Below are 12500 nucleotides of genomic sequence, written 5' to 3'. Positions count from 1 at the left end.
TAGGTAAATAGGGTTAACTAGTTAAGTTTGGGTAATTAGATAATTCATAGTAGAACAATGGTTCGTTCTGTAGACAAACAAAATAATAATAATAATAATAAAAAGGTTTATTGGGCCTAATAATATGGACCTATTATAAAATAGTGCAAGGAAGTAATTTCTACCTGCAGTGGACAACAACTGGCCCAGCATCAGGAGGTGTGGAGGCTTTGACCCGCCGGAGGAAGGCTAGTAGTCCTGTGGCATGATAGGGCACACCATGTTCTGGCCAGGATGTAAAGTGAAACTGGCAGACTTCATGTTTGGCTGGATAACCCCGCTGAAAAAAGACATAAACAACATTAATATTACCAAAACATGTTTTTACTTTGCATGTCCCCCTCAACAGAGTTTCCATTTTATCAAATCAACATGATAACTCCTTCAACTAATTTACATTTCACAGACACAATTTATTTAGTTTAACACTCTCAACACACTTACCCGCTCCATGGCAAAAGTGCGTACGGTGTATTCTGCCAGCGTTTCTGTTTTCAGTAAAGTGATTTTAATATCTCCATAAAGCTCACTGTCATCAGGCCAATATTTACAGCACTTCATCTGAAATACAAACAAACAAACAAACAAAAGACAATCAACACCCAACTACAATACATTTCATAATATATATATATATTTTTTTTTTCTACACAAGAAAAAAATAATATAACATATTTAATAATATATTTAAATCACTATATTTTCTTTAGACATAAATAAATAAAAAGTAAAGTTGTTATAAAATGTGGATCATATGATTTATACTATTCTGGTGGGAAACAATCATGATAATCTGTGTATTGTGTATTGTGCACATTTCACTGCACATTGAGGTTTTTAAACTGATTTGCAAACTGCTTGCAATAAAGAAGAAGCTTAAATCAAAATGTTTTACCACAGAAAAAGTGATAACTCCATAAGTTATTATTATTATTATTATTATTAATAATAATAATAATAATAATAATAATAATAATAATAATGATAAATCCAAAAGACAAAAAGATATTACAGTAATAACAGCATCAACTGTAGTAATGGTGGTATTTGTGGAGGAAAGGTAACAAAGGGAAAGTGCAGTAAACGCAAGATGGCTGAGCCGATAAAAATCATTTGTCAGATGGAACGTTCTCTAGCTAATGGGGTGTCTTGGTAAAGTTTATCTTCAGTAATGGTCAGCTGTGGACTGCAGTGGTCAGTGTTTAGTAATAGATGGTGTCCATTAGTGGGCGGAAGGGGTGGCGGGGCAGCTGGAGGCAGAGGTAGAGTTATTCTACTCACTCTCCCCACCTCCACCAGTTTGGTGATCATCACGATGCTGTAGCAGTTCTCCTGCCAAACCATGCGCCAGAAGTCATAGATCATGTCCTGCTTGGGCCCTGCGGAGAGACAGAGAAATGAGCTTTCATGGAGAATTGTGGGAGGTGAATGATTTGAACGCTGGATAAAGAGAGGATAGAGGTGCTTTTGTGAAATAGCAGGTCGCGACATCGACAAGGATTGCATAAGAAAAAAAGAAAACAGAGATGGCAGGCTGTTGGGACAGGAGAATTAAAAGTTCATATTGAAGACAACGAATTGAGAAAGTGCTGGCAGTGAAAATCGAGTGAGTAATAGCAGCAAGAAACTAGACTTTTACATTTTCCAAAGAAAAAAAGAAAAGTGAGTGGTACCAGGATGCTAGAAGTTGATATGCAGTTTCCAAGGTGAGCGTTTTCACTGCTCTGCTATCTGGTTGCTAAGATGATTTTGTGTGCGTAACACTATTTAGATGGTGAAAGGACATCATCAAGGGTATTTTATCTTGGACACAGTGATAACAAGGCCCACAAATTACTTTTTTAAATTTGACATACTCTTTCAGACAAAGGCCCAACACACATAGTTGGTTTAGGTGCTGTTTATATAATAGATTAAAACTATAACCGCAACAATAAAGATAAAGAACAGAAAATTGTTTCACATTTGATGGAAGAGCACCAAAAATTGATAGAGGAACTTTTTTTTTTAAATTTTGTTATTCATGCCTTATATAAATAATGATTAAAAATATAATAATAAATAAAAAAATAATAATTATAATAACACCAAAAGCTAATCAAAATGTGTCTAGTTTTCAGGTTTGGGTGGTGGCATATAGTAACACTTCAGTGTGTTTACAATAAACAGAAAGCTATGTTTGTGAGGAATGTTTGTAAAAAAATCAACAATAAAATATATCAATTACACAAAATAAGTTATTATAAAAAAATGAACCATTGACCTTAATAGTAAATGTTTTTCCTACTATGGAAGTCAAAGGCTACATGTTTCTAACATTTTTAAAATACCTTCCTTTACAATACTCATGATGTCATGGAACTATTTGAGAGTGAAAAAAGTTTGAGTCGGTTTTTAATATAGTTATCTTGGTGAACAGATCTTTATTAAGGTTTAATCAAATTGTTAAATTTGTAAATGCATAGTATTAATAGATACTTTACTGTTGTTTAACATCATTCTGATTGTTCAACTAACAAAAAAAAAAAGACTTTTAATTTACTTCTTTTTCCTTTTTTTACTTAGACTTTTAGCAGACTTCTCAATAACAAAAGTCAAAACAACTTTCAGAGTATTGCATTTACAATGTGAATTACTTTTTTAAGGCATATTTCAAAATCAAATTTCATCCAAATAAAAAAGCCATCTAACCTTGCTAAGATCTGTAGTTTTCAGGGAGGATTTTCAAAGACCAAAGTCAAACACAAATAGATACTACAATTGTAATCTTCATAAAATTGTTCATGTACATATATTTATTGAGTTCATTCATTCATTTTCTTTTCGGCTTAGTTTTTTTATTAATCTGGTGTCGCCACAGTGGAATGAATCACCAACTTATTCAGTACGTTTTTATACAACAGATTGATGTTACTGCTCTCAATAGAAGTATTGGGGTCAGTAATATTCATTCATTCATTCATTCATTCATTCATTCATTCATTCATTCATTCATTCATTCATTCATTCATTCATTTATTCATTCATTTCTTACACATAATTCTTTCTTTCTTTCTTTCTTTCTTTCTTTCTTTCTTTCTTTCTTTCTTTCTTTCTTTCTTTCTTTCTTTCTTTCTTTCTTTCTTTCTTTCTTTCTTTCTTTCTTTCTTTCTTTCTTTCTTTCTTTCTTTCTCTGCACACACTGCACATGCCCAGCACACAGTCACACATGCACATAGAAACATTAAAGCAGTCCTCTGATGATTAAATAAAAGCTACTTACAGTTTATAAGTTCCCTACCCTGTGAATGCTGTGAGCACTCTGCCCTCAGGCTGAGACTTTGTTATCTTCTCTACCTGTTAAAACAATTACAGCCAACAACAGGTGCCCACGTCTTGTGCAGCTCTCTCACTTCTGCCTGCAGCTAAATCCTCTAAAAATCACATCTGAATGATCCTCTTTATAAGCAACATGGGGTTATTCAAATAAATAAATACATAAACACATACAAGAACACCTACTTACATACAACCATACAAACAAACAAACAAACAAACAAACATACATACATGCATACATACATGCATGATGATACAGTTTTAGAGGTAATAAATAAATAAATAAATAAATAAATAAATAAATAAATAAATGATAAGTTGTCATTTGCTGCACAGCTATGTGTTTGTGGTGTGGACACTGAAATGTTTTTTTCTTTTTCTTTTGAACTGACAGTTTTACTACACATCTAGCCTGGTTAAATCAAAGCCCCCTCACCAGAAAAAAAATAAATGAATAAATACACTGCAGACATAGAGGATAACAAACATCTTTCAGTTACCCTTCGGATGGGGAACTAAAATGCCATGTGGAAAATTCCACTATGGGGTTTTTTGTCAGAAACCAATCATCTTAAAGAGCAAAAAATCGGGCCAATGAGTTGGCGACGTCAAGGACTATTAGTGATACTATAAAGATGTGGCTAGTGCAGTGATGGGCAAACTTGATCCTTGAGGGCTGGTGTCCCTGCAGAGTTTTGTTCCAACACTAGTCGAACACACCTGAACAATCTAATCAGTGTCTTCAAGATCACTTGAACTCTATAGGGAGGTCTGTTTGAATAGGGTTGGAGCTAAACTATGCAGGACACTGGTCCTCCAGGATTAAATTTGCCCACACATGGGCTAGTGCAATGCTCGAAATCCTTTTTCGCTTTTTAGAGCCTTTCACAAGCTTCTGAGAGAGTCTTTGAGGTTATCTAAAACCTGTGTCTACAGAGAGAGAGATCGAGAAGCAGCTTCTCCCGGTTCAAAGTGCGTATACACAGTGGCAGACGGTCGAGTTGGGTTTTACTCCCTTGCCTGGCACCCTTTGGGTCCAGTCCTCTAAGAGCGGTTTGTATATAGGAAAATAGCTTTCCTTAAAGAGCAACACGGTTGTGCAGCACGTCTTTTTCAAGACGTCCCTCCGACCGCGAATTTCTGGATGCGGTGGTTTCCGGTCCCTGAATGATGGGCACGTGCACAGCGTTTCATGTCTGGGGGTCCGGCATGTTATGCTGTGCTCGCGGGTAGTGCATAGAGTCACTGTGATGTCATGTCTGTTGCGCAGTTAAGACCACGCTTGCTCTTGCAAATGAGTGACCCACCCCAATTGTCCCCTGCACTGTGGTTGGCACTTCAGCAGATCTGAGGGTTACAGTGAGAGTAAATCCGCCGCTTTTGGACTGCAGACCTCTCGCTCCTCCATGCGCTCTATCCAAGCTTCAGGTAAAGAGAATCGCTCCATCTTTGGATGGTCGCTCTCACACTTGATGACACTGAGGATCAGATGTGCATCACTGCATTGGAGGATGGGCTGTCATTGTCTGATGAGGATGTGAACCCGCTCGCTTGCTCCTTCGGGGGTGGAGAGCCTGGCGTTGGCATCTAAAAAGCGGACATGATAGCCATGCTTTCCCGGGCTGCTTCGGCCATGGGCCTGGTGATGGTTTATCCCCAAGCCCGCAATTGGACAGACTAAATGGGTGTTATGTGGAGGATATAAGGAGGCAAGACCTTCAAAACCTTCCGTCCCCTTCTTCCCAGAAGTGCACAGTAAGCTTACGCAGTTTTGAGGGCACTTTTTTCTGCCTGATCTGCATGCGCCTCCATCCACACCATCCTTGGTGGGTGGGCTGTCAATGTATGATGAGGATTCTAGAAGGAATTTAGAAGCAGACTTTGTGGCTGTGCTTCACCAGGCTGTTTCGGCCGTCGCTCTGGAGATGGTTTATCCCCCAGCCCCACGGCCGGACTGACTAGAGGGGTGTGAAAACCCTTCTTCCTGGATGTGCACAGTAGGCTTATGTAGTGTGCTGCGTGTGCCTCCGCCCACACCTTGCATGCTATGGCCATCTACCAGCACTACCAAGCGCAGGTGCTTGCACAGCTGCGCGAGGATGGTTCTGACCCAGGACTGAGCATGAGCTCTGTACCCTGGGAAGGATGATGAACACATTAGTGGCCAGGAACGCCACCTCAGGCTAAACCTGGTGATGTGCGTGATGTTGACAAAGTTCGCTTTCTTAACTCACCCATATCCCAGGCTGACCTGTTCAGTGACACCGTCGGTGAATTCGCCCCGGAATTCACGCCGTTGAAAGAGCAGTCGGAGACGATAGGTGGTACAATCTATCGGCGGATCGTAAGACCGATCCTTCCCACCGAGCCTTTCACATCCATCGCTTTTCGCCGAGGGCACTCGCCTGTAGCTTTTGCTCCGCCGCCCCGCCTGTACCTCTGGCCAAGCGGCTGTGCCAAGCATCTCGCAGGAAAACCAGCAACACACACCCCCCCACCCCCTTAGCCCCAGGGCACCGCTAAGTTTGGTAACCAGATCACCAAGCATCCCTGAGGTGGGCCATCTGGAGAAGAGGGAATCTTCTCCTTTCTCTCCCGCAGCCCCTCCACCGGAGTTTGGGTGCGAGACAAGAGCAAGCCTCTCGCCTCTCGCTCTCCCGCGGGACCCCAGAGCTCCCCGGGCAAGCCAACCCACTCCATGCTGCCTCACTGCTGGCATGTCAGTAATTGTGCGGGCAGGTTCACTTGCGAGGGCTTTGCCGGCCAATCCTAGATCTGCACGTTTTGGACCGCTGCCTTCACAGGCTGCCCTCCGGAATGCTTACGCAGAAGGCGGGTCGCTTTGAGAGAGGACCTACTCTCTCAAGGACAGAGTACTATTGGGCACCCTTGTGTGGTCCATAGACGTGAGGAAGACTTAGGTAACCTACCGATGGCAAGGTTAATACCATCACTCAGGCTAGAACACCCTCTACGAGGCATGCCTACGACCTCAAGTGGAGTCTATTCACTGAATGGTGCGCTTCTCGCCGAGAAGACCCCTGATTTTGCTTGATCAGTGTTGTGCTTTCTTTCCTTCAGGACAGGTTGGAGTGTAGGATGTCGCCCTCCACACTGACAGTTTACGTGGCCTCTATTTCTGCTCATCATGATGCTGTGGATGGCGGCAACCTGGGGAGGCATAACCTCATCATTCGGTTCCTCAGAGGTGCGAGGCAATTGGTTCCACCCTGCCCCACTCTCATGCCCTCTTGGGACCTTGCAGTTGTGCTACAAGCCTACGTGAGGATCCCTTCGAGCCACTCGATTCAGTATGCTTGAGATTTCTGTCCTTGATGACAGCTCTGCTGGTTGTGTTGGCATTGATTAAGAGGGTTGGGAACCTGGAGGCATTTTCGGTCATTGACTAGAGCCTAGAATTTGGGCCGGCCTACTCTCACATTGTCCTGAGACCCTAGCATGGTTCCTACCATGCCGTTTAAGGATCAGGTAGTGAGCCTGCAAGCGCTGCCCGCGGAGGAGGCAGACCCAGCCCTTTCATTATTGTGTCCTGTTAGCGCTTTGTGAACCTATGTGGACCGCACTCAGAGCTTTAGATCCTCTGACCAACTCTTTGTCTGTTACGGTGGTCGGCAGAAGGGAAGTGCCGTATCTAAACAGAGGTTGGCCCACTGGATAGTGGATGCCATCTCCCTCGCTTATTAGAGCCAGGGTGAGCCATGTCACCCGGGGGTGAGAGCGCACTCCACAGGGAGCGTCGAATCCTCTTGGGCATTAGCACGCGGCGCCTCTCTGACAGAGATTTGCAGAGCTGCAGGCTGGGCAACTCCAAATACATTTGCAAGTTTTACAATCTGCGAGTGGAGCCAGTTACCTCAAGGGTATTGGGTAGCCCTTGGTGATTGAGTAAAAAAATCGGTTATGGTGATGAAACACACTTGCTGTGCCATTTTCCTATCCTAACAAGGAGATGCGTGCGCCTTTTCAGCTTTGTCAGTTCAGTTCCCCGTTGGCGAACCCTGCAGAGTTCCTCCAAGGCAGCCAGCATCTGACTCAGACGTTGGCCTGTTACGTTGTTGGCATGCTCGCTGGTCAGCCCTTGTTCTGGGTATAGGTGTCTGCTATGTGTGATCCCCTGTGGGCGATCCCCTAAGCTCACTCAACCATGGTTTAGTCCCCCCTTTTTTAAGGCGGGCTCTTGTCTTCCCTCCCCGCTAACCATCCTCTTTTATGTACTCCCCTCCTTCGGGCTAGTCCACAGGCTGTCACCAAGTCTCCTCTCCTTGGGTAGCAGGTGAGCTCCACAGCGTCCTCCTGTCAGGACTGAACGCTGTCCCAATGTACTGTCGTATTAAAACCCCTTTTTTTTACTGGGTTACTTTCGACTCCCCGAAAAATATAGCTAAACCTGAACAGGTAGGTAAGGTAAGTAAGGGCCAGGGGACACGTTGGAAGACTGCATCTTGCGGCGTTGTAGGTGCACTCGCTGTACTGTGTGGCACACCCTTCGCCAGGGACGCGTTAAGGCTCTTTTGTTGTAGCGTTTTCCATAGATTTCCCCATAATGGAAGTTTCCACATAGCATTGGAGTTCCTTATCCAAAGGAGGGAACGGAAATGGTATGTACCTTCGCCACAACGATTGTCCCTTGTTGAACGTGAAAGTCTCCTCAGCACAAAAGGATGTCGAGGATTCCACTAGCCGCGTCTTTATAGTAGGACTGATTGTCATTGATGCCAGCTGATTGTCATTGACGCCGCCAACTCATTGGCATTTCATTGGCCCAATTTTTTACTCTTTCAGATGATTCGTTTCTGACGAAAACCCCACAGTGGAAGTTTCCACATAGCATTTCCGAACTACACAACTTACACTTATCTCAAAACAGAAAAATCCTAGCAACCCCAAAGTTACTGTACATGTTTCTACATTTTCTAAATATGTTTAGATCCTAAAAAAATCGTAGTAACCGTTTAACATTTTGCTGTTATATTTGCTGTTATATGACATAGTTGGTGAGTGCTTTAAGAAAAATTAAACACATTAACATGAGGCTGCATGGCAATGTGTTAAAAACTGCTAAAAGCACTCAACCAATAACAATGTAATCAGCCAGAACAGCACATAACAACATGCCACAAAAACACTGAGAACACCTCACCAACTGTATAAATGTTCATTGTAAGCAACTACACAGCAATGTGTTAAAAACACCCAAAACACATTTTATAAATGCCCATACCACCCATAACACCATAACAACCACATACAAAAAAGCAAAAAGGAGACATGCAGAAGTACCTCAATGAGTGGTTATACACTTGATGTATTTGAAACAATTGATCGTTTTTGGTTAGGTTTTGTCATTTATTTCCAGGATGTAGTTCACATCAAGGGCTTTTTGCTAGCCTTCTTCATTTTACAAAAAGGGTTATTTGTTTGTGTTTCCTTAAAATAAAAATAGGACATGCAAACCATGTCAGGTATATTTCATGCAAACCATATATCATATATCCAACTGACACATATTTGAAGTCATAATTATTAGCCCCCTTTTAAATTTATTTTTCTTTTTTAAATATTTCCCAAACAATGTTTAACAGAGCAAGGAAATGTTCACAGTATGTCTGATAATATCCTTTCTTCTGGAGAAAGTTTTATTTCTTTTACTTTGGTTAAAATAAAATCAGTTGTAATAAAAAAAAAAATAAAAAAATTAAGATCAAAATGATTAGCTCTTTCAAGCTATATATTTTTGAGAGTCTACAGAACAAACCATCGTTATACAATAACTTGCTGTATTACCCTAACCTGCCTAGTTAACCTAATTAACCTAATTAACCTAATTATGCCTTTTAATGTCATTTTAAGCTGTATAGAAGTGTCTTGAAAAATATCTAGTAAAATATAATTTACTGCCATCATGGCAAAGATAAAATTATTTATTAGTTATTAACAGGGCTGGACTGGGGCAAAAAATCGGCCCTGGCATTCACTAAATTCAATCAAAACGCTATCTATCTATGCACGTCCAATATTTTAATCAACTCATATTCTAAAAACATAAAAGCCATATATATGAAATAAATAAATAAATAAATACAAACTTTAATCTCAATTTCATTTTTGTATAGTCCATAAAGATATTTGTTGAGTTCTAAAAATACACTATTCATTCATTAATTTTTCTTCACATAAGTTCCTTATTTATCAGGGGTTGCCGCAGTGGAATGAACTGCCAACTATTCCAGCATGTTTTATGCAGCAGATGCCTTTCCAGCCATAACCCAATATTGGAAATCACCCATACACACTCATTCACACACACTCATACACTACGGCCAATTTAGCTTATTCAATACACTATTCACTCAGCCTATATTCAATAATAAACATCACAAAAACTGCCTGCTAATGCATGGGTAAATCTTAAAAGGCAACAGTGTTACATTTTAACCTCTTTTCACCTCATCCTGCTTGCTGTTTCACTATCTAAACAATGAAACATAATATAAGTCAAATTTGTTTCATTTTGATATTATGATTAACAGACACCAAACAGCCTCGTGTAGCTGCATATTTATATGAACATCATCTTCACTCTGCATATTTATAACAAAACAGGGCTTAAATATAACTGTCTCTTTTCATTTTCATTGAAAAGAATGAACTTTACCCCGTCTCTTTTGCAGAATATCAGTTTTAATAACCAATAATGGCCATTATAAACAGTATAACGTACATTAAATTTAAACAAAAAAGGTAAGCAATCAGTCAATGTGCAGAATCAGTGTATGTGGTTACATAAATTAATATATTAGCTTATCTTTGCACTCAGCCAAAACAGTTAACTGAGAACAAGTGATTCAAAAGACATAAGAATTGTTAGATAGAGACAACAAGATGAATTCAATATCCCGTTTAACAACTATAGTGAGATGAGATCATCCAGCAGATGAACTGTCTGACATGCACTATACTCTCACCTGGGCTTTATGCTCACCTGCTGAACTACTGGAAAGTGTGCATGTGTGTGGTCACGTGATTTGCGCTTTTAGCCGTGAACTAGAATGAAGAGAGGACTTTTCAGAACCGCTAAATGAAACGCCGGTGTATTTCCCGCGATTTCTCTGCGCCTCCCTTGCGTTTCTTCTCTCTGACTCTCGACTATTTTGACAAATACACACAGACGACACACGCTCACATGGAGTCCAAAATAGGAGTTTGTGATTGGGCCAGTCCAATGTCAATACAGAAAAGATCCAATGGGCTGCAGAGTGTCACATGGGCTGGCCCGGTCTGTCTGTCCGGGAAAAAAAACATCTACTTTCAGAGAGTCACAGATCACAGCAGCGTCAATTAATAAGGCAGAAAAAAAAAACGATAGGCTGCTAAGCCTATTATGGGCCGATCAGATCATAAGACGATGATCATCCCGGCCCAAAAAGTACGTCGGCCCACCGGGAAAGTGCCTGGTCTGCCAGATGGCCAGTCCGCCCCTGGTTATTAAGGTCAATGTATTTAAGTTATTAGAAATGAGGTATTAAAACTATTATGCTTAGAAATGTGTTGAAAAAAATCTCTTCATTTAGGTAAAAAATAAACAGGGGGCAAATAATACAGGAGGGCTAATAATTCTGACTTCAACTGTATGTGTGGAGGGTATTGAATATTGTACACAGAACATTAAATAATAAACACCACATGTTATTTTGCTTTCCATTTTAGTGGTTGTTGAAAGTCTAATTGAACAAAAGCCATAACATTTGCTGGACTGTCTGATTGCTGCATTGATTGCTGGATTGCTTAATTGATTGATTGCCTAATTGATTGTATAGCATGCTGAGTTGTGTGCCTCCTGAATAGTCACATTGCAGGATGTGCAATGCTGCTGAGATTATAGTTGACTAGGCATGACATTTGTGAGGTCAATAAAACATTTAACTATAATTCATCATTTAAGGTGTTTGATTATATGAGCAATTTAAAACTGATATTCAACCATTTGTAACTTTAACAATGATTAAATTGAATCTTTCTACAACAAATTTGACATTTGATTATTTTATTTCTGTTCCTGAATAAAGTTAAGACTCTCCAGAAAACCATAAAGCACGTTTTTTTTCACTTGTCTGTTTTATTCTATTCATCTATTTCTGCTATTGTTTATTATAAGTTATGCATGATTCACTCCTCTAGAAAACACCCCAGTCAATCTGAATAAATTCTTTCCAAATACAGCAATTCAATTGATCTGGTGAAAAACTAAATATTGCAATGTCAGTTTCCCAATATCATACAGTCCTGTTATGAAGGTTTGTTAGGTGCTGAATTCAAAACTATGAATGTATGTACATTCATAGTTTTAATGGATCTAAATAAACGATTCTTTCAATTGATCTTGTAAAAAAATTAAATATTACAATGGCAGAATTTTCCAAATATCGTACAGCCCTTTTTACGAAGGTTTGTTGGGTACTGAATTTAAAACTATCAATGTTCGGGCATTTATAGTTATAATGAATCTAAATAAATTTTCCCTGTATCGTACAGTCTGACTACAAAGGTTTGTCTTGTCAGCTGCAGGACTGACCGAACACATTTGTATAAAAGCTCATTGAGTCAAGAGCACATCTGTATGCAGCGCTGTTACGATGTGGACACGCAGATGGCTTCAAAAGCTCCCCCATCTACAAATATCCCAGGACCTAAACCAGTTTAAAACTCAGGATAGAGAGGAAGCCTAGCAAACCCCCCACATGAGCGCGTGTACACCTGCTCAAACAGAGCACAGCAGTGCCAGAGTCTGTTTATGTTTGGATGGAGTCTGTGTTGATCAGTGGCCTCGGTGTGTTGACGACCAACATGAGAGAGTGGGGATTAAATGAGATGTGTTGTGTGAGCGTGTGTTGTGTGCTGCTTTGTGCTGGCCTGAGAAAAAGCATAGAGACCCACAGAGACAAAACTACAGACAGTTCCTGAGAAGAAAAAGAGTTAGACTGACTCTGACTTCTAACACATATAATGGACAAGACTTTACTAGTTTTACCCAACTTTTAAAAAGTAACTGGAAGGGGATTTTTTTAATCTTATTTTCTTTTTCATATTAAGTTCTATTTATTTGTCAAAACAAACACTGACAT

At 40.3% G+C, this 12500-nt stretch overlaps 1 protein-coding gene across 10 annotated transcripts in view; it reads right to left on the bottom strand.

Moving 5' to 3' along the window:
• Nucleotides 1–12500, bottom strand: part of ptprua (protein tyrosine phosphatase receptor type Ua) — a 438644-nt gene that overhangs the window by 27394 nt on the left and 398750 nt on the right. For 5 of the 10 annotated variants that reach the window (XR_015945324.1, XM_087295567.2, XM_087295569.2 and 2 more), the window contains 3 exons: nucleotides 1321–1418; nucleotides 484–600; nucleotides 165–319 (listed from right to left, as the gene is read on the bottom strand). Coding sequence is in view for 8 of the 10 variants with exons in the window: in XM_087295567.2 (XP_087151693.1) it covers nucleotides 165–319; nucleotides 484–600; nucleotides 1321–1418 (370 nt within the window). In the remaining 2 variants the exon portion in view is untranslated. The remainder of the gene's footprint in view (nucleotides 1–164; nucleotides 320–483; nucleotides 601–1320; nucleotides 1419–12500) is intronic. The other 5 variants (XR_015945325.1, XM_087295568.2, XM_087295570.2 and 2 more) reach the window with 1 other exon arrangement.

This window comes from Danio rerio, chromosome 19 (genome assembly GCF_052040795.2).
Source record: "Danio rerio strain M-AB ecotype USA chromosome 19, GRCz13ab, whole genome shotgun sequence".
NCBI classification, from domain to species: domain Eukaryota; kingdom Metazoa; phylum Chordata; class Actinopteri; order Cypriniformes; family Danionidae; genus Danio; species Danio rerio.
The sequence above is the reverse complement of the archived record's forward strand: the minus strand, read 5'-3'. Positions and strand labels throughout refer to the sequence as shown.